The sequence below is a fragment of the Erythrolamprus reginae genome, chromosome 1, assembly GCF_031021105.1.
Source record: "Erythrolamprus reginae isolate rEryReg1 chromosome 1, rEryReg1.hap1, whole genome shotgun sequence".
NCBI lineage: Eukaryota > Metazoa > Chordata > Lepidosauria > Squamata > Dipsadidae > Erythrolamprus > Erythrolamprus reginae.
In genome coordinates, this window is record NC_091950.1 from 149,877,714 (window position 1) to 149,898,622 (window position 20,909).

Below are 20,909 nucleotides of genomic sequence, written 5' to 3' on the forward strand. Positions count from 1 at the left end.
GTAGGGAGCAAGGAAGGGAGGCCCTATCAAGAGACGCGTGTCTTCTGACGGCGCGAGTCAGCATGGCGGACCCCGGAGAAGGGAAAGAGGTAGAGCCGGTGTCCGATGCTCTGTTGCTCATGGGCTGCGGCGATGGGGAAGAGGATGCAGAGGAGCTGGTGGAGGTGGTGGATCTCGAGCCGCCCGGACCAGGTAATGGAAAAGAGAGCGACCATAGAAACCAAGAGTTTGATACAAGGCATGAAACTGGAATATGGGACTTCGCTTGTAAGAAATTTGGGGGGGAATAACTGTCCCGGATGTCAGGAAAACTAAGGACATAAAGTTATTTTTATTTTTATTTTTTTAGAGGGAGAAATGATGATTTAACAGCTGTCACTGTTTAAACTGTGTTCTTGTAGAAATGCTTCCTTTTAAAAGGCACACAGCAAACTAGTATTTATTTATTTATTTATTCATGTGTGCAAAACTAGTGTTTATTTATTTATTGTGAGTCTTCGGAGAGGGGCGGCATACAAATCTAATACATTTTTGTTGTTGTTGTTGTTGTTGTTATTATTATTATTATTATTATTATTATTATTATTATTATTTGCCGGCCAATTCCAAATTGGACTTTGGGTGGCTTACAATAATAACGTAGTGTTTCAGAAGTGTCCAGATAGCAATAGCATTTAGATTTATATGCTGCTTCACAGTGCTTTACAGCCCTCTCCAAGCAGTTTACAGAATTAGCATATCGCCCCCAACAATCTGGGTCCTCATTTTACCCACCTCGGAAGGATGGAAGGCTGAGTCAACCTTGAGCAGGTGGTGAGATTTGAACTGGTGAACTCTAGTCAGCAGAAGCAGCTTGCAATACTGCACTCTAACCACTGTGCCACCAAGGCTCATCAGAAGTTTACAGCTAGATTGACTCAGTCTTCCATCCTTCTGAGATCGGATAAAATGAGAATCCAGATTGTTTGGGAATCATATTCTGATTCTAAAGAACTTAGAGAGGGGCTGTAAAGTGATAGATAAGTCTAATAATGATAATAATAATGATAATAATAATAATAATAATAACAACAACAACAACAACAATAATAATTTATTAGATTTGTATGCCGCCCCTCTCCGAAGACTCGGGGCGGCTCACAACAATAATAAAAACAATATAATAGTGAAACAAATCTAATGTTAAAAGAAAAGATATATAAAACCCCAGCAATTAAAACCATACAACACATACATACCAAACATAAAACATAAAAGCCTGGAGGAGGTGTCTCAGTTCCCCCATGCCTGGCGATATAGGTGGGTCTTGAGTAATTTGCGAAAGACAAGGAGGGTGGGGTCCGTTCTAATCTCCAGGGGGAGTTGATTCCAGAGAGCCGGGGCCGCCACAGAGAAGGCTCTTCCCCTGGGGCCCGCCAAACGACATTGTTTGGTCGACGGGACCTTATCGGCCGCTGGGATTTTTGAAGCAGAGCTTGGATATTTCCAAACTGCTTTTTTCTGTTTGTGATGCAGCTTTTTAACCTGTGAGTTTAAAAGGGGGGGGGGAGTGAAGGAGAGAGCCTGTTTTATTTTAGCAATAGCATTGAGACTTCTATACCACTTTACAGCCCTCTCTAGGCATTAATGGATACTGCTCAAAAAAATAAAGGGAACACTTAAACAGCACAATATAACTCCAAGTAAATGAAACTTCTGTAAAATCAATCTGTCCACTTAGGAAGCAACACTGATTGACAATACATTTCACATGTTGTCAGCACATTCAACTTTGTACAGAGCAAAGTATTCATTCAGATCTAGGATGTGTTACTTGGGTGTTCCCTTTATTTTTTTGGGCAGTGTATTTCCCCCAACTACCTGCATCCTCATTTTACCCACCTCGGAAGGATGGAAGGCAGAGTCAACCTTGAGCCTGATAATATTCAATCTGCCAAATGGCTGGCAGCTGGTGATCAGCAGAGATAGATTGAAGCACTGCACTCTAACCACTCCACCACCATGGCTCTTTTTCTTCTTTAGGAGAAGGGTTCATGAAGAGACTCAGCAAGTTAGTGAGAAAACAGAGGGACCTGTTACTACATCTGTTTCACATATGCATCTAAGGAAGAAGCGTTGGCTGATGGGTAATTTTAAAACTACCTTTTTTTTCTTTCCCTGTAGATGATCTGGCTGATGAAATAGAAGATGTGGATTTAGAAGAAGACTCTGCTTGGGAGGAAGATGAGGGGGTGGAAGGCATGGAGGCTCACGATGACAGCGAGGTCACATTCTCTAAGCATACAGGTGAGCTATTAAAGGGATAAGGTAAAGGCTTTTCCCCAAATTGTATATCTTGTCATCTAGACCAGTGTTTCCCAACCATGGCAACTTGAAGATATTTGGACTTCAACTCCCAGAATTCCCCAGGAATTCTGGGAATTGAAGTCCAAATATCTTCAAGTTGCCAAGGTTGGGAAACACTGATCTAGACGCTCAGAAAGATGCTGTTCATTGGTTATGAACTGCCAAGGCAGGAGTTGAGCAAAAAATTTGGGATGAAAATCTCTTTCTATAAGATGCTTATATATAAATGTGTATATCAACATATTTCCCATTGCCAGTATTTATGACAGCCAAATGCTTGCACACAGATACATTGTGTGCTGTCTCTTCAGTCATTTATGTAGTGATCATGACTTGTACAACATATACACCAAGATTTATTGTGTATATGTGCAATATAATGGTCACTGAGCATTTGCCTCTAACACAATTATCCTGGTTGGTGTGAATCATTTATCACTGACTTGTATCAGTATGTATTATTATTATTTAACAATTATTTATTATAATTACTTCCACAGTTATTTATTGTAATTACTTCCACAGTTTAAGAGAAACCTCTCAGACTGGCTTACAAAAAATATAAACTATTTAAATAAAAGTACAATAAATATCTTGCAAAACTCAAGGAAAAACAAAAATTCTAGGATTTTTGTCACATAATATTTGGTAATTATCAGCAAATTGATATGCCAAAGAAGAAGGACCTATGGTAGTTTTCTCGCTACTTTCCACAGGACTATTGGCAATAATCATCTATAGGTTACAAACTAAAAAAACTAAACTAAAATCAAATCATACCATGGCTTGCTTTGATGTGTGAATCAAACCAGTGGCTAGTTAGTTTGCTCTGGAGCTCCATTTTGGCCATTGAAATCAGGCAGTGGTAATATGAATTGTGTTGAATTCTATTCTAAACCGAAAATAATATGTTTTAAATGAATAATGTGTCTTATTCCTTGGCAACAAAACAGAATAGATTAAACATTTGAAGAACTATGTCACGTTTCTTTGTTGCTTTCCTTAAAGTGCTTGGATCTTTGAAACAAAACAAAAAATATGCCTACTATAATATTTAGCTTGGTTTCTATTTGGAGGTTTTCTCAAAGAAAACCAGTTCTAGTTTTAAACTTATATGCTAAAGTCTTAAGATAGTATTTCCTGATAGAGGACTAATGTCCTTTCCCAGTCTCTGACTTTTATTAATTTGATTGTTCTGAATTCATTGACTACATCTGTTTGTGAGGAGATTTCTTCTATTACCATTGTTCCATTGATTCTCCACAGCTTCAGTGTTCTGTGTCAGTCTTGACCCCAAAACCAACACACTTGCTGTAACAGGTGGTGAAGACGACAAGGCCTTTGTGTGGCGTGTCAGTGATGGCGAGCTCCTTTTTGAGTGTACAGGTGAGACATGGCAAAAGCAGTAATCTCTGCAGAATATTGGCTGGCAACATTGCTTCTCATAGGTCTCACATGATCAAATTAGCAAAAAAGATAGGTAGGTCGAACATATTTCTTGATACCTTTCTTGATTTATGTGCCTTTTGAGTGAATGGCAAGACATCAAAAAAGCCATCTCCTGTATTTCTAAAAATGCATTTATTTATTAATTTATTTGGATTTCTATGCCACTCTTCTCTGAAGACGTTAGTCCCCACCCTCACTTTTGCTTTTAGTATTCATGTCACTGACCACAGTAGACCATGTGGAAATGGTGAATTGCCCTGGTTTTCCCAGCTTTGTATTCCACAGTTGTGTGGGGTTGCTGTTTTCCCAGCTTTGTACAGGTAGTCCTTGACTTACAGCAGTTCATTTAGTGACTGTTGAAAGCTACAGCAGCGCTGAAAAAAGCAACTTATGACTGTTTCTCATCCTTACACAGGGTGGTAGAATGCAGTGGGGATAGTAAGTTTATGTACCATTTATTGAATAATTAATAGATTTTTTTATGTCCTTCCTTCTCTAATACCTTAGTATGAGCCTTAATTACTTTTAAAATAGGAAATAAATAGTATGTTTCTACCCATAAATGCTTTAATCATTTTAATCATTATCTAGAACTGAACTTTTATAGCAATTAAATAAAATTGAGTTACTTGCCTAATCTGTTATCATACTGAACCTTGCGGGTTCAGTACAAAACCTTAAAATGTTATTCTGTTCAAATAATGTGACTTAATCAACTGAAAAAGAGTCCAAGCACCTATTTGAAAACTTATCTTGGTGGATAAGCCACTCCCACCCAGTCACATGATTGTCAAACCACTCCCACCTGGTCACATGGCCATCAAGCCACTCCTATCCGTTCACATGACCATCAAGCCACACCCACAATGTGGCAGTAAAAATTTTGGCAGCCCATCACTGCTTACAACCATCCAGCATCCCCATGGTCACTTAAAATTCAGATGCTTGGTAAGCTTGGTAATATTTATGACGGCTGCAGTGTCCTGGGGTCATGTAATCAGCTTTTGCGACCTTATGACAAGCACAGAGTCACTTAACGACCATGTTATTAACTTAACAAATGCAATGGTTCATTTAACAACTGTGGCACAAAATGTTGTGAAATAGGGCAAACTCACTAAAATGAGCCAACCAATTTAGCCACATAAATTTTGGGCTCAATTGTGGTTGTAACTCGAGGACTACCTGCATTTCTAGATATGTGGGGTATAATTTCCAGAAATCCTGGCAAGCAGATGTCGCGCCTGAAGGTATGATGATTTTGCACATCTGAAGTGTACACTCTGTGGAAAAATAGATTATGTAATAGAATAGCTCACAATGGCTCTATCATATTGGTATACATTAGGCTGAAATGAGAGGGTGCTATCAAGAATAACATGTCCATATTAACATTAATATTTGTGTAATACTCTAAAAAATCTACTAGATTGATTCGTACATTTCATGAAACTACTTGAATGGCTTTACACAACTCGTGAAGCCAAAGCTAACTGTATTGTGGCTTAGTTAAATTATTTACTTATTTGCTGCACTTGTATGCTGTTCAACTCTCAAAGATGCTGAGTGGTTCACAGCAAGCTGGACAGGGAGTCACTGCTCACAGTCACTCATGCCCTCATCACCTCGAGGCTCGACTACTGTAATGCTCTCTACATGGGGCTACCTTTTGAAAAGTGTTCAGAAACTTCATATCGTGCAGAATGCAGCTGCGAGAGCAATCATGGGCTTCCCCAAATATGCCCATGTTACACCAACACTCCACAGTCTGCATTGGTTGCCGATCAGTTTCCGGTCACAATTCAAAGTGTTGGTTATGACCTATAAAGCCCTTCATGGCACCGGACCAGATTATCTCCGGGACCGCCTTCTGCCGCACGAATCCCAGCGACGAGTTAGGTCCCACAGAGTGGGCCTTCTTCAAGAACCGTCAACTAAACAATGTTGTTTGGCGGGACCCAGGGGAAGAGCCTTCTCTGTGGCGGCCCCGGCCCTCTGGAACCAGCTCCCCCCAGAGATTAGAATTGCCCCCACCCTCCTTGCCTTTCGTAAGCTACTTAAAACCCACCTCTGCCGTCAGGCATGGGGGAACTGAGATATTCCTTCCCCCTAGGCCTTACAATTTATGCATGATATGTTTGCGTGTATGTTTGGTTTTATAATAAGGGTTTTTAGTTGTTTTATTAATTGGATTGTTACATGCTGTTTTTATCATTGTTGTTAGCCGCCCCAAGTCTACGGAGAGGGGCGGCATACAAATCCAATAAATAAATAAAATAAAATAAAATAAAAATAAATTAACAATAGAATGTAACAAAAACGATGGCAAGTGGGATGAAGTGAGGGTCTCACTGTCCCTTGCTGAAGACTTGACAAAAGAGCCAAGTCTTCTCATCTCTTTTAAACAATAGCTGAGTGGGGGGCTGGGACATCCAGATCTTGAGGAAACCTCATTCCAAGTCACTGCTACAGAGAAGCGTTCTAAGTCATATCATTGTTTAATTGAAGTAGCCTGGTGTGTGTTATTTATTATCTTATTTTACTACAGATAATAGTTTTTTCAATGATATTATCCTGATCTTTCAAGAGTGTCTGATGAAGGAAGGCAATTGGTTTGAGGTTTCAGATGGGTAACCTGTAGAGCAGTGATTTTCAACCTTTTTTGAGCCATGGCACATTTTTTACATTTACAAAACCCTGGGGCACATTGAGTGTGTGTGTGGGGGGGAGGCGGCTAAAGAAAGTTTGGACAAAATTTTTTTCTCTCTCTTCCTCCCTTTCGCTCTATTTCTCTTTCCCTCCCTCTTTCTCTCCCTTCTTTTTTCTCTCTCTCCATCCCTCTTTCTCTCTTCCTTCCTTTTTTGCTTTCTCCCTCCCTCCCTTCCTCTATGTCTTTCTCTCCCACCTTCCCTCCCTCTCTTTCTCTCTCTCTTTCTTTCTTTCTCTCTTTCTTTCTCTCTCTTGCTCTCTTTCTCTTTCTCTCTTGCTTTCTCTCTCTCTCTCTCTTGCTTTCTCTCTCTCTATTGCTTTCTTTCTCTCTCTCTTGTTTTCTTTTTCTCTCTCTTTCTTTCCCTCTTGTTTTCTTTCTCTCTTTCTTTCTCTCTCTCTCTCTCTCTCTCTTTCTCTCTTGTTTTCTTTCTCTCTCTGAGCTTCGCGGCACACCTGACCATGTCTCACGGCACACTAGTGTGCCACGGCACACTGGTTGAAAAACACTGCTGTAGAGAAGAGGGACAAGCCTAAAATTCCCAGGGAAGTTTTTGACACAGGTAAAATAAAATTTCAGACAAATGTTCCCTGGTCCAACTTTGGCTACAGTCTTATACTATTGGGTACAGGAACAAATGCCATTCAATAAAATATGTTTCATCATTATTATTATTATTATTTTATTATTATTTATTAGATTTGTATGCCGTCCCTCTCCGTAGACTCGGGGCGGCTCACAGCAATAATAAAAACAGTGTACAGTAACAAATCTAATATTTAAAAATATATACAAAGCCATTATTTAAAAAGACATACACACAAGCATACCATACATAAACTATATAGTTAAATTTTAATTAAAAACATGGAAAGAACTTAAAGCTCATCTTCATTTAGCATGACCAAACAGATGTTTCTGCACTGATCACAAGCAGGAAACATCTGTTTCAGCCATTACCCTACGTTCCATCCAGAAGTAGTATTGAATCTCCAAGATTGATGGCATGTGATAGACATGTCCACATTGAATTTATCTAATCCCCCTTTAAAGTATCCAAGTTATTGCAATAGGTTTACATTTTAAGCCAAAATAGAAAGTATGATAGTCATTGATGGAATAAGGAGACACCAGCTGGAAACACATTCTTGAATTGTGGCACATGAAATAGTAATGCTACAACTTAAAGTTAGTCTTGATTTATCTCACTTTTGCAGCTGTTTGCCACACAACTCTTGTCTTCCACTGTTTGGTATCTCTAAGACCTGTATGCTCCAAAACATGATCTCTTTTTTTCCCACTGTCTCTAGGTCACAAAGATTCTGTCACTTGTGTTGGTTTTAGTTATGACTCCACTTTCGTGGCCACAGGAGACATGGGTGGCTTCATTAAAGTCTGGAGAGTTGATGCCAAAGAAGAGGTTTGGTCCTTTGAAGTGGGTGACTTGGAGGTGAGTCTGTGAATGCCATGGCAATTATGATTACGAGCTTCCTGGGTGATCTTTAGGAAACCTGTAGCGCTTTAACATGCTATTTGAATCCCAGATAATAATTTTTTTAGAGAGATGCTTAGGATTTAAATGCTTAGCATATAAATCCAATAAAAACAAACAAAACAAAACAAAAAATTAGCTGATAATTTCTCACATTGACAGAGTTCACACTTGGAACTAAGCCATAGTATATATGTGTGTTGCTTTGTCTTAGCACACATGAATCCAAGCATTATATTTTTATGGTTTAGCATGAAGTATGACTCTAGCCAATGTAAAGTATTTGAAGTTAAAAGAAACCAGGGCATAAGTGAAACAAGTGAAGAATGTGTTGATTGACTGGACAAGAAAGCCATTTTCTTTCATTTCCCAATCTGTTGCTTGCTTTCTTCTTCCAGTGGACAGAATGGCACCCTCAGTCCCCTGTCCTTCTGGCTGGCACAGCTGATGGCAACTGCTGGATGTGGAAGATCCCTAGTGGAGAATGCAAAACCTTTCAAGGACCTAATTGTCCGGCTACATGCGGCCGTGTCCTTCCTGATGGTGAGGAGTATTGTTTTTGCTGTAGGAATTGCCTAAGGAATGGAAATGCCCCATTGTTTGGCACTTCCAAACACACTCTCTGTTTCAGGGGGGGTTTGACACCCCTGCTCCTATTTCCTTTCACAACGAGAAACAGCATTGTGTTGTTTGGAATTTTGGTATTGGGATGGGCCTCTTTAAAATTAAATTTGTCTGGGTACCTTAGACCAGTGTTTTTCAACCAGTGTGCCGCGGCACACTAGTGTGCCGTGAGACATGGTCAGGTGTGCCGTGGGGAAATTAAACATGGGCCCCCAAACTATGGCCTGCGTGCCAGATACGGCCTGTGGAGGCCATTTATCCGGCCTGCTGCCAGCCGTCTCCATCCAAACATAAACATTCCCCTCACAATCCCTCCAGCTTTCAGCGACAGGAAGAGTGGAGGCACAAGGAACGCTCACTGACCAATCACCTTCTAGGATTGATCCCGACCACTAGTGATGAACCAATAGCAGGCCACCTCTCAGGAAGGCCCCCACTTGGGCTGCCGTGCACTTGTTATTGTGTGGCTGTGGCAAGTAGTTGAAGCTGCTACTCCTCCCCATGGTCCTGATTTCTAATCCTGGTCAGGACTGGAGGTAAATGTTATTTTGGTTGGTGGTGTGCCCCAGGATTTTGTAAATATAAAAAATGTGCCCCGGCTCAAAAAAGGTTGAAAATCACTGCCTTAGACAATGACTGACACAAAACTGTTTCATGCAGGGAAAAGGGCTGTTGTTGGCTATGAAGATGGAACAGTGCGCATTTGGGACCTGAAGCAGAGCAACTCACTACATGTTCTGAAAGGTACCAAATATTACATGGAAGGAACCCTCCACAAGAACCTCTGGCTCACTGGAACATAATACCTTTATCCTGGTCATCTTACCTCAGCATAAAAACTTGGGTGTTTTGCCCATTTTTATTGCCTTAGATTTCTTGCACAGTAGGGTCAGCCTCCTTTTAAAACATTTCCCCTTTGGAAACAGGATAAAGGTACTCAAAGAAATAAAGGATCCAAAGATACTGATATTTATTTATGTCTTCGGGGTTTTTTTTTTATGCCGCCCTTCTCTTTAGACTCAGAGCGGCTTACAACATGTTAGCAATAGCACTTTTTAACAGAGCCAGCCTATTGCCCCCACAATCCGGGTCCTCATTTGACCCACCTCGGAAGGATGGAAGGCTGAGTCAACCTTGAGCCGGTGATGAGATTTGAACTGCTGACCTGCAGATCTAGCAGTCAACTTTAGTAGCCTGCAGTACTGTACTCTACTCATTGCGCCACCTCGGCTCACCATGATAGGGCTAGTGACTAGTCAATTAACTATATATTTCATTTTGTAACCAGCTCAGGTTTCCATTTCTATATAGTTCAGCAAGTTGAAAGTACAGGAGATAGGGTTAGATTTTTAACTGTAACAGATTTTTAACTGTAGAAAACCAATAAATCAGTGTTTCTTCTATCATCTTTGTATCACTAGCATGGCATTGTGGTGTTTCTGTTCACAGAAAACAGGAGTTTGGGGATCCAGATATTATCCAAAATAGCAAATGGAAAAGGAAAAGGAACTCTTAATAGGGTCTTTCATTCTTTGTCTTTCCAGGCAGTGAGGGGCACCAGGGCCCTTTAACGTGTGTGGCTTGCCAGAAGGATGGAAATCTAATCCTGACAGGTTCTGTTGACTGCCATGCCAAGCTGATAAATTCTGCAACTGGAAAGGTGAGTGCTTGCCGCCCTCTTCCTGTTACTTGTCCATATGTGCAGAGTATCTGTTTGGTTCATTTAGATAAGGTTGTTTAGTATATGCTGACATTTAAACTTTTGTCCAAAGTTTACTTCAAAAGTTTTAACTTTCCCATTAGTTATCCAATTGCCCTATGAACTCGTTTGAAGAGAAGGAAAATGCTGGTTTAGAATTACCCAATAAACTTCTCTGGCTAGTAAGGATTTGAACATTGGCTCCCCAGTTCGTGGGCCAGTTTGGTATGGTAGTGCCAGGTTAGACTGAGTCCTTCGTTACCTGAGTCCTTCAGGATTGGGAGGCATAGAAGTCAGATAGGTGGGTGGGTGGGTGGGTGGGTGGGTGGGTGGATGGATGGATGGATGGATGGATGGATAGATAGATAGATAGATAGATAGATAGATAGATAGATAGATAGATAGATAGATGATATAAGTAGATAGATAAATTAGATTAGATAGATAGACAGACAGACAGACAGATGATATAGATAGATAGATAGATAGATAGATAGATAGATAGATAGATAGATAGATAGATAGATAGATAGATAGATAGATAGATAGATAGATAGATAGATAGATAGATAGATAGATAGATAGATAGATTAGATAGATAGACAGACGGATAGATGGATAGATAGATGATAGATAGATAGACAGACAGACAGACAGACAGACAGAACGATGATATAAGTAGATAGATAGATTAGACAGACAGACAGACAGACAGACATTGGGAGATCTGGAGTTCTAATTTTGCCCTAAGCACAAAACCAACAACGCCTTTGTGCCAGAAAGCACACACTTTGTCCAGAAAGCACACACTCAGATGGCAAAGTGACTTTGGCATCTGAGAGGAAAGGTTAATTATCCCATTTCAAAGCTGGAGAAAATTTTGCCATGTAATCAGGCTCACCCACAATTGCCCCACATTTTGTGACTGCAAGTAATGTCTGAACAGGAGTTAGTTTTCAGTTCCTTTATCTCCAGATCCAAATTTAGGATGTGGAATTGGAGATGGAAATGAAATGAAAAAAATTGCCATAGTCTCAAGCTGCATTTCAGAGTCATGGTGTGTGATAAGAGGCATCTGATTGTGAATGCAGTCCTCATTATAACAACCATTTTGTAAGCTAGGAAATCCAGCTATGAATTACTTGATACCCAGTAACAATTGGTATGTAGCTTTTCAGACTTATGTTTTGCGTTCTTGGCTAAGATTATATGATTGTTGATTTTATTAATGCAGCATATTTTCAGCCTTTACTTCCAGCAAAGTATCAGTCATAATGTCCTACTTCTTGAATGCACAGAAAAGCCATTATTGGCTGCCTTTTTCCTGCAGGTGGTATCCGTATTCAAGGCAGAGAGCAAGCCTGCAGCTGAGGAGGAGGCAGAATCCAACTCAGTGGAGTCCCTGGGTTTCTGCAATGTGTAAGTACTCAAAGAAAAAGGATGTGAGTTTGGTACAGATGGCTATTTTTTTTTTTTTTAGATAGACACAGTGAGTAAGGGTAAATAAATAGTCAATTTGGCCCAGAAAGGCACATTTTTTCTCAAACTTGGCTTAGGTTCTAGGTCTCCTTCCCAGAACTTCATGATAGTGGATCTGGATACAGACCGCAAAGATGAAAGAGATACGTATCTTATGGCATCTTATTTCTTTCTGATTCCAGACAAAAATTACTCATTTCCTCTTTGGCTTTTAGAAACCACTGGGAGACGATCAGATTCAAAGAAGGGAAAGAACAATTGTCTGTGACCGTGCCATGAAATCCTCATTGTGTAATGGCTTCTATTTGGCATTAACTACATGCTTTAAAACCATATCCACTCTTAAGGGCTAGTATGTTGTTTTGAACCAGCCATCCTCGACCTGGCCGAGTCATCTCTCACCATCATGAATCAGGTAGCAATGAAAGGGTCATTTGGGTCATTTCCCCAATTAAATCTTGGGGAAATGTCCTATATGGCCTGTAACCTGTCCTGCCCTGGTACGCATCTGGTGATGTTCCTGAAAGCCAACACCATATGATGTACTGTACATCTAAGCTTCCATGAAAGGGAGGAATGATGACAATAGCAATAGCACTTAGACTTATATACTGCTTTACGATGCTTTACAGCCCTCTCTAAGCAGTTAAGAGTCAGAATATTGCCCCCAACAATCTGGGTTCTCATTTTTCCCACCTCGGAAGTATGAAAGGCTGAGTCAACCATGAGCCTGGTGAGATTTGAACTGCCAAATTGCAGGCAAGTCAGCAGAAGTAGCCTTTAGTACTGCGCTCTAAAAACTGCACCACCGCAGCTCTCATCCACTCATTTAGCAGCCCAAATGCTTCAATCTTCTCCCTTCCGCATGGCTCCTATAATGTGAACCAATCCTTGTAATACTTTTCTAATGGTCACTGAATGACTTTTTCCCAATAAAGCAGGAATGTCAAACTCACAGTGTCACGTGATATATCAGGACTTTTTCCCTCTTTGCTAAATATCGGGACTTTTTCCCTCTTTGCCAGATGAATTCTTACTGAAAGCCAGATAAGAACCTAAGAAGAGCCATGCTGAATCAGGCCAAAGCCCATCAAGTCCAGCATTCTGTGTCACACAGTGGCCCACCAATTGTCCATGGGGATCTTGAGCAGAAAGAGAAGGCAAGACCTTCCCTTTCCCCTGACCCCCAACAAATGGCACCCAAGGGAATCCTGCCTGCCTCAACCAACATAGAGTCGGCACATGGCCATCCGTTTCAATAACCACCGATACACTTGGCGTTCATGAATCTATCTAATCCTGCTTTGAAGCTATCAAGGCTGACAGCTGTCACGACCTCTTCTGGAAGTGAATTCCATAAACCAATGACCCTCTGGGTGAAGAAATGTTTCCCTTTATTTGTCCTCACTTTCTTACCTATGAGCTTTAGGGAGTGCCCCCTTGTCCTAGTATTGTGTGTTAGAGAAAATAATTTTTCTCTATCCACCTTTTCTATCCCATGCATGATTTTATACACTTCGATCAAGTCACCCCTTAAATGCTGTCTTTCAAGGCTAAAGAGACCAAGGCATTGCAACCTGGTTTCATAAGGGAGGGGCTCCATTTCCTTTATCATTCTTGTTGCCCTGTTTTGCACCTTTTCCAGATGAATTCTTAGTGCCCACCTTGTGTGGATGAGCCCAGGAACTCTTTAGAAAAGCAAGATGAACTAATGCTCTGATGATTTATTTAATTATATTACAGGCAGCCTTCGACTTACAACTCTGGACCAGCATTTATTTAATCTTGCTACAGGTAGTCCTCGATTTACAACCATTTGTTCAACAAGTGTTCTAAGTTACAACAGCCCTGAAAGTAGTGACTTATGGGCAGTCCTCACAAATATGACCATAACTAGCATCCCCACAGTCAGATGACCAAAATTTGACCGGTTGGCAACCGGCATATATTTACGATAGTTGCAGCATCCTGCAGTCGCGTGATCCCCATTTGCGACCTTTGCAGCTGGCTTCCAAGAAGCAAAAGTCAATGGGGGACGGTAGAATCACTTAACAAACATGTGACTCACTTAAGAACTGCAGTAATAGTTAATCTTGGCGAAAGCAATCATGTTTGTCACAAACATACAGCTTAATCATGGCAAAAGCAAGGTCATTTAACAGTCACCTTGCTTAGCAATGGAAATTCTGGTCCCAGTTGCAGTCGGACGTAAGTTCAAGGACTATGCATATCTTTCCTACAATGCTGTACAAGTTCCAATAAAAACCCTTCTCTACGGCTTTCCTGTTGCAGGATGCCACTAGCAGCTGTCGGCTATTTGGATGGGACCTTGGCTATTTATGACCTTGCCACGCAGACTCTGAGACATAAGTGCCAGCACGAGGTAATGGAGCCTGTCGGGATCACCAGGAGGCAAACTAGAAAGGAAGATATTAGCCAGAGGCATTCTGACAAAGAAGCACACTACCGTTTACCCAGGCTGCTTCTCATCATTTCTGGGTGCTGTTTGAGATTAACAATCAGGAGGAAGGAAATGATATGGTAGATAGGTTTTCCTTCCTTTTTCAATGGAGAGAAAAGATAATATGTGTCTGAAAAATGCTGTGGTTTATTATTATTATTATTATTATTATTATTGTTATTATTAATTAGATTTGTATGCCGCCCCTCTCCGCAGACACACAACAGTGATAAAAACAATATATAATGACAAATCTAATAATTAAAATCTAAAATAACAATAGTACATTGAAAAAATCTAAAAAGCAAGGAACCCCAATATAAAAAACATACATAGTCATATCATGCACAAAAACTACATAGGCAGGGGGAGATGTCTCAGTTCCCCCACGCTTGACGACAGAGGTGGGTTTTAAGGAGTTTACGAAAGGCAAGGAGGGTGGGGGCAGTTCTAATCTCTTTAGGAGGAAATCTTTGTGTAAGTTGCTATAGCTCAAGGTGTATTAACTTCATCAATTGGCCTGTCCGCCTCTACTTCGGCCTCTGCCATTTCCCCATTTGTATCATGATTTGGTGCATTCTGCCCAAAGAGCAAATATTGCAAAAGACGCATTTTGGAATGGCCAAACTTGTAGTTAAGCCCTTTTGCCTGGTTCCACCAAGCAGAATGAATTCCATGAAGACAAAGGAGCAGGCTGGCAGGGAAGGAATAGCAAGGCCCATCCCTCTACTCTGGGCCACATGAAGTGCAAAGGGGCTGCCGGCCAAAAGAAATCAGAGGGTGGCATCCATCCTAGACATAGATTTCACTCTTGTTTTTGCCTCTCCCAGCCAGTTCAGTAGAGATATTTGCAAGCTGTTAACTTTTATGGTCAGAGTGTCATATGTCTTTGCTTCTATCTGATGTGTGTCCCTTTTTTATATAATAATAATTTATTAGATTTGTATGCCGCCCCTCTCCGGAGACTCAGAGGGGCATATATCACTTAATATAATTTAATATTGCTTTCCCATGCCAGCTTTGATTTTGGCATGTCCTGTGTTTATAGGCCAGACATTTTGCTTATTACGCAGCTATACACGTATATGCATCAGCAGTGGGTTCTAAATGGGCAGAGCCTTTCGCCACTGGCACTACCAGGTCTAAGAACCAATCAGGACTGGGAGCAACCCACTGCTTATACGCAAACACATACTCTTCCCATAGCTAGAGAAAGACACTTGTATAAAATTGTAAAATTGTCTTCAGACTGACTCCAGTCAGATGATCATATCCACCCAAAGCAAGCCCCATAATGTACTGGACCCCACCAAGAGATCAAGGAGTACTAGGATGAATGGACATTGCTCCCATCCCACCTCCATCACAGGTCATTACCAATCTTCCCTTTCTAGAGAAGATGGGGAAGAGAATGGTTGGCCCTTGAGAAAGCAGATGACCATGCTTGCTTCAACAGTTTCAGGACAGTATGGAGACAGTACTGTCCTGAAACTGTTGGAACAAGCATGGTCATCTGCTTTCTCAAGGGCCAACCATTCTCTTCCCCACCTTCTCTAGAAAGAGAAGATTGGGGACTAGCTGGACATTTTCTGGGATAGAAACATAGAAGATTGACGGCAGAAAAAGACCTCATGGTCCATCTAGTCTGCCCTTACCCTATTTTCTGTATTTTATCTTAGGATGGATATATGTTTATCCCAGGCATGTTTAAATTCAGTTACTGTGGGTTTATCTACCACGTCTGCTGGAAGTTTGTTCCAAGGGTCTACTACTCTTTCAGTAAAATAATATTTTTCTCATGTTGCTTTTGATCTTTCCCCCAACTAACTTCAGATTGTGGGATGGTCTCTTGGGGAGCGAGGCAATCATAAGGAAAGTATTATGAATTTTCCTGGATTCATGCCAAGAGGATGGTTGTTTGTTTGTTTGTTTGTTTGTTTGTTTGTTTGTTGGAATGCTGCTCTAATGCCTTTTCCACCTCCGTTTACAGTCAGGTATTGTGCAGCTCTTTTGGGAAGAAAGTTCACCTGTGGTCTACACTTGCAGTCTGGACGGGGCTGTGAGGCTCTGGGATGCACGCTCGGGAAAGCTCATTAGTGAATACAGAGGCCACTCGGCTGAAATTTTAGACTTCGCTTTGAACAAGTAAGTACCTTAGATCGGAGGGTGCTGGTGGAAGATGTTTGGGAGTGACATGTGGGGATAAAATGGGAGAAGGGATGCAGGAAGCTACGTTGCCTCAAGGTTTAGATTAAGTAATATTACTCCAGGATATATGCGCACTGGAATCTCACAACAGGTTCCAGCAGGGAAATGGGCTCAGACTGAAATGTGAAGCAAGTTGAGGTATTTAGGAATTGGGACGAATGAGAAAAAGAGATATGCTGTCTCTGGGGTGATTCTTTTCATAGGTAAAATAACATATTTTTTGAAGTATAAGATTTAAAGGTGGATAGAGAAAAAATCTTTTCTCTATCACACAATACTAGGACGAGGGGGCACTCTAAAGCTCATAGGTAAGAAAGTGAGGACAAATAAAGGGAAACATTTTTTCACCCCAGAGGGTCATTGGTTTATGGATTTCACTTCCAGAAGAGGTCGTGACAGCTGTCAGCCTGGATAGCTTCAAGGCAGGATTAGACAGATTCATAGAAGCCAAGTGTATCGGTGGTTATTGAAATGGATGTCCATGTGCCGCCTATGTTGGTTGAGGCAGGCAGGATTCCCTTGAGTTCCATTTGTTGGGGGTCAAATAAAGGAAGAGTTTTGCCTTCTCTTTCTGCTCAAGATCCCCATTGTTCTGTCTGGGTGCCCCCAGACTTCAACACCAACTGAAAAAAGCAGCCAGACACGCTGGTAAAAGCAAAGGCACTTTATAGTTGGAAAAACAAACACAGAGAAAAACCTGTTCTTCCCAACAGACAGGCTATGAGGCTTCACAGCAGAGTCATGACGGCCAGACAATACAGCAGACTTCTTGCTGGCACACACACCACTGTAGAGAATAAGACCCACGTCTTTCCCCCCAAGGTTTCAGCCTTCAGGGCCACAAGCCAGAGTCAGAAACGCCAAAGATCACAGCCAGGTCCCAGGACTCCCAAAGATAATACTCCACAATACAGGAAGGGTGGGTCTGCCTTTTCAGCCTTTCTGGGGAGAACCACACCCAAACCCAGCTGTTGTCTATTTAGGGCTGGAAATACCTGGCTAATTGTCCCCTTCGTTGTGCTGCTCTTCTCTGCCTGAGATCGATGATGGCTTGTGCATTTTCATCTAAGGACTCCAGGCTGCTTGCTGGGGAGAGCTCCACCCCGGGGGACTCTGGCTGTTCTCCCTCTCCCTCGGCCTGATATTCCTCCTCCCCGTCTGCCTGGGCCTCCTCCTCCTCCTGTTCCTCATCCTCCCCCTCTGAGCATGGAGACGGCAGAGGTTCAGCCGTTCCCTGAGGAGCCTCAGATGGAATCACAACACCCATGGACAATTGGTGGGCCACTGTGTGAAACGGGAATGCTGGACTCGATGGGCTTTGGCCTGATTCAGCATGGCTCTTCTTATGTTCTAAAGTATACAGTAATATATGTGAGTGCACGCATATTTTAACCATTTCTCTTTTCTTCTTTTTCTTTTTTGCAGAGATGCTTCGCTTGTGGTTACTACCTCTGGTGACCACCAGGCCAAGGTGTTTTGTGTGCAGCAACCTGACCGCTAGCATTTAGGTGACTAGGCACTGCTAGGAAGTGACTGACGGCAGATGTACCCATGGGACTATGGCAGGGTGGATGTCGTTAGCCCAATAACATCCTTCAGGGTGTTTTATGATTGCCCTTATTTTGAAAAGCAAGCTTTGCCACCCTATCCCCAAAGGAGTTTTCTAAGTAGTTACATCCCTGGTGCTTCGTACTCAAAGCTATGAGAAAACACAAGTGGGTGGGTCCTGGATCAGGATCGGGGCAGTGGCAGGCATTGAAGTGATGTATCTCAGAAGAACCCCCATATTTATCCTTGCACATAACTGTTGAAGAGGCCTCCTTGCACATAACTGTTGAAGATATCTTCATGGGGGTCAGAGGTATCACCTTCCATGTTCCTCCCCTTAAGACAGGGGCAAATGGCCTGTTACGCAGCCCTTGAAATGACAATAAGGCTCATCCTTCCCTTTGTCATTTTGAGCTCGTGTTTCCCCTTCCAGCAAATCATGTGGATTTGTTCAAAGCCAATCCAGTGATGTTCCTGAGATGATGCACAGGCATTGGAACTCTGGTGGAGAGCGAGCAGATCATCCTGGACTTCCAATACATGGACCTCTCAGTGACAATAACAAGACAGCTGGTTTTTAACGTGGTCACTAAACATGACAACATTTTTAAAAAGAAGGCTGTCATTTTGGAGGGCTTGTTTGAATTTGTGGCTTGCTAGACCATGGTTGCTAGATATCTAGTCCGTAGGATAACCAAAAACCAGCCTATTGTCCTGGAATGGGCAAGAGAGAAAAACATAATAGTGTTGCATTGTCTCATACCAGAAATATGACAGGAGTGGAACCATGTAGCCGTTCATTTTGTGTGAAAATATTTCAGGATGCTTAGGTACAGTGGATACCTGAACAGTGGAGGGGGTGTCACACAAATGCGCTCCACTTTTCATATAGCTGCTTGTTGCTACGTAATGTAAACTCAAATTAGCCAAGTACTATATTTTCTTTGGTGTTCAGAGAAATTTAATTCCAGTCTGAAAGAGAAGATAAAGAGGCTAAGAATACAAAAGCAATTCTACAATGTGCTTCTGGTAGAAGGTGGTGTTGTGGTGTAAGGAACCATTACAACAGGGGTCCCCAAAATAACTGGCTGAAGAATTTTGAGAGCTGAAGTCCTCAATTCTTAAAGTTGCCAAGTTTGAAGACCTCTGCGCTACAAGATATAATCGATATTTAAGAGCCTACTCAGCTAGAAAACCAAAAGTTAAAGAGTGAAACGTCTTACCTTTGGGCGATCAGTTCCTACAGTTAAACGTTTATTTAGGGTTAGAAACATAGAAGTCTGACGGCAGAAAAAGACCTCATGGTCCATCTTATCTGCCCTTATACTATTTTCTGTATTTTATCTTAGGATGGATATATGTTTATCCCAGGCATGTTTAAATTCAGTTACTGTGGATTTATCTACCAGGTCTGCTGGAAGTTTGTTCCAAGGATCTACTACTCTTTCAGTAAAGTAATATTTTCTCATGTTGCTTTTGATCTTTCCACCAACTAACTTCAGATTGTGTCCCCTTGTTCTTGTGTTCACTTTCCTATTAAAAATAAGGTCCTCCTGGACCTTATTTAACCCTTTAATATATTTAAATGTTTCGATCATGTCCCCGCTTTTCCTTCTGTCCTCCAGACTATACAGATTGAGTTCATTAAGTCTTTCCTGATACGTTTTATGCTTAAGACCTTCCACCATTCCTGTAGCCCGTCATTGGACCCGTTGAATTTTGTCAATATCTTTTTGTAGGTGAGGTCTCCAGAACTGAACACAGTATTCCAAATGTGGTCTCACCAGCATTCTATATAGCGGGATCATAATCTCCCTCTTCCTGCTTGTTATACCTCTAGCTATGCAGCCAAGCATCCTACTTGCTTTCCCTACCGCCTGACTGCACTGTTCACCCATTTTGAGACTCAGAAATCACTACCCCTAAATCCTTTTCTTCTGAAGTATTTGCTAACACAGAACTGCCAATACAATACTCAGATTGAGGATTCCTTTTCCCCAAGTGCCTTATTTTACATTTGGAAACATTAAACTGCGGTTTCCATTGCTTTGACCATTTATCTAGTAAAGCTAGAGGGTTAGGGTTTATTTATATATTTATATAAATATAAAAGAAAACAGTTTTCATTGGTTTACATTACCTAGCAATGAGCAGCTATCTAAAATGTGGTACTGCCTGGATGTCAAGTGGAGTGCAATATTTCTGATTCTGGCTTGCCTTGCAATCTGCAGTAGGTTGTACTTAAGAGGATTTTTGCTCTCATTATAAACATCCTTCGGTTTCTGCTTTCAGATTTCACCTACTATTTTCAAACTTTTATCATTGACTGAAAAACAGAAATATGTATATCCCAAGACAGTGTACCAATCAATATAACAATTGGGTTAGCCAGAATTTCTCAGTAGAGTTCACCTTCAAAGTACTTGCCCTTTTAAAATTTGGCCACGTAGACTCTTGTGAAACCAACAAAGGGCAGTTTCCTAAATGCTGATCACTGGATTAATTGCGATTCTTTTCATAATCTGCTAGATTAAAGTCATTAATGAAACTGTCCTATGAGATTTCCTGATCTTTTGACATCTTTTTCATGAATAAGATTCAGTTTGAGGACTAGGTTCAATATTCTTAATTTTATGCTGGTTAATGACTACAATAAAACTCATCGGATCTGAATATTGTTAATTATGATAAACAGCATTGTTCCATATGTGCTTCATATCTTCATATCTATAGTAAGGGTAGACAACTCTGTCCCCTTTTAGACATTTTCAGTGGCAGCTCCTATAATTCTTTGCCATTTCTATGGAAGATATGGCTGATGAATTCATCAGTATGAATACGTAATTTCCCTATTAACTTCTGCTAAATTGGACTCAACAAGTGAAACTGATAACTG

At 41.2% G+C, this 20,909-nt stretch overlaps 1 protein-coding gene across 3 annotated transcripts in view; it reads left to right on the plus strand.

Annotated features, from left to right (window-relative positions):
* The window catches only part of AAMP (angio associated migratory cell protein), a 25,272-nt gene continuing 4,363 nt past the window's right edge, over positions 1-20,909 (plus strand). The window contains exons 1-11 of one of the 3 annotated variants that reach the window (XM_070729667.1): positions 1-192; positions 2,164-2,286; positions 3,613-3,732; positions 7,813-7,952; positions 8,393-8,537; positions 9,279-9,362; positions 10,163-10,278; positions 11,648-11,736; positions 14,089-14,179; positions 16,248-16,402; positions 17,891-19,481. In XM_070729667.1, coding sequence (XP_070585768.1) covers positions 63-192; positions 2,164-2,286; positions 3,613-3,732; positions 7,813-7,952; positions 8,393-8,537; positions 9,279-9,362; positions 10,163-10,278; positions 11,648-11,736; positions 14,089-14,179; positions 16,248-16,402; positions 17,891-17,966 — 1,269 coding nt within the window. In that variant the 5' untranslated portion in view covers positions 1-62 and the 3' untranslated portion in view covers positions 17,967-19,481. Of the gene's footprint in view, positions 193-2,163; positions 2,287-3,612; positions 3,733-7,812; positions 7,953-8,392; positions 8,538-9,278; positions 9,363-10,162; positions 10,279-11,647; positions 11,737-14,088; positions 14,180-16,247; positions 16,403-17,890; positions 19,482-20,909 lie in introns of those variants that run through there. The other 2 variants (XR_011556969.1, XM_070729681.1) reach the window with 2 other exon arrangements.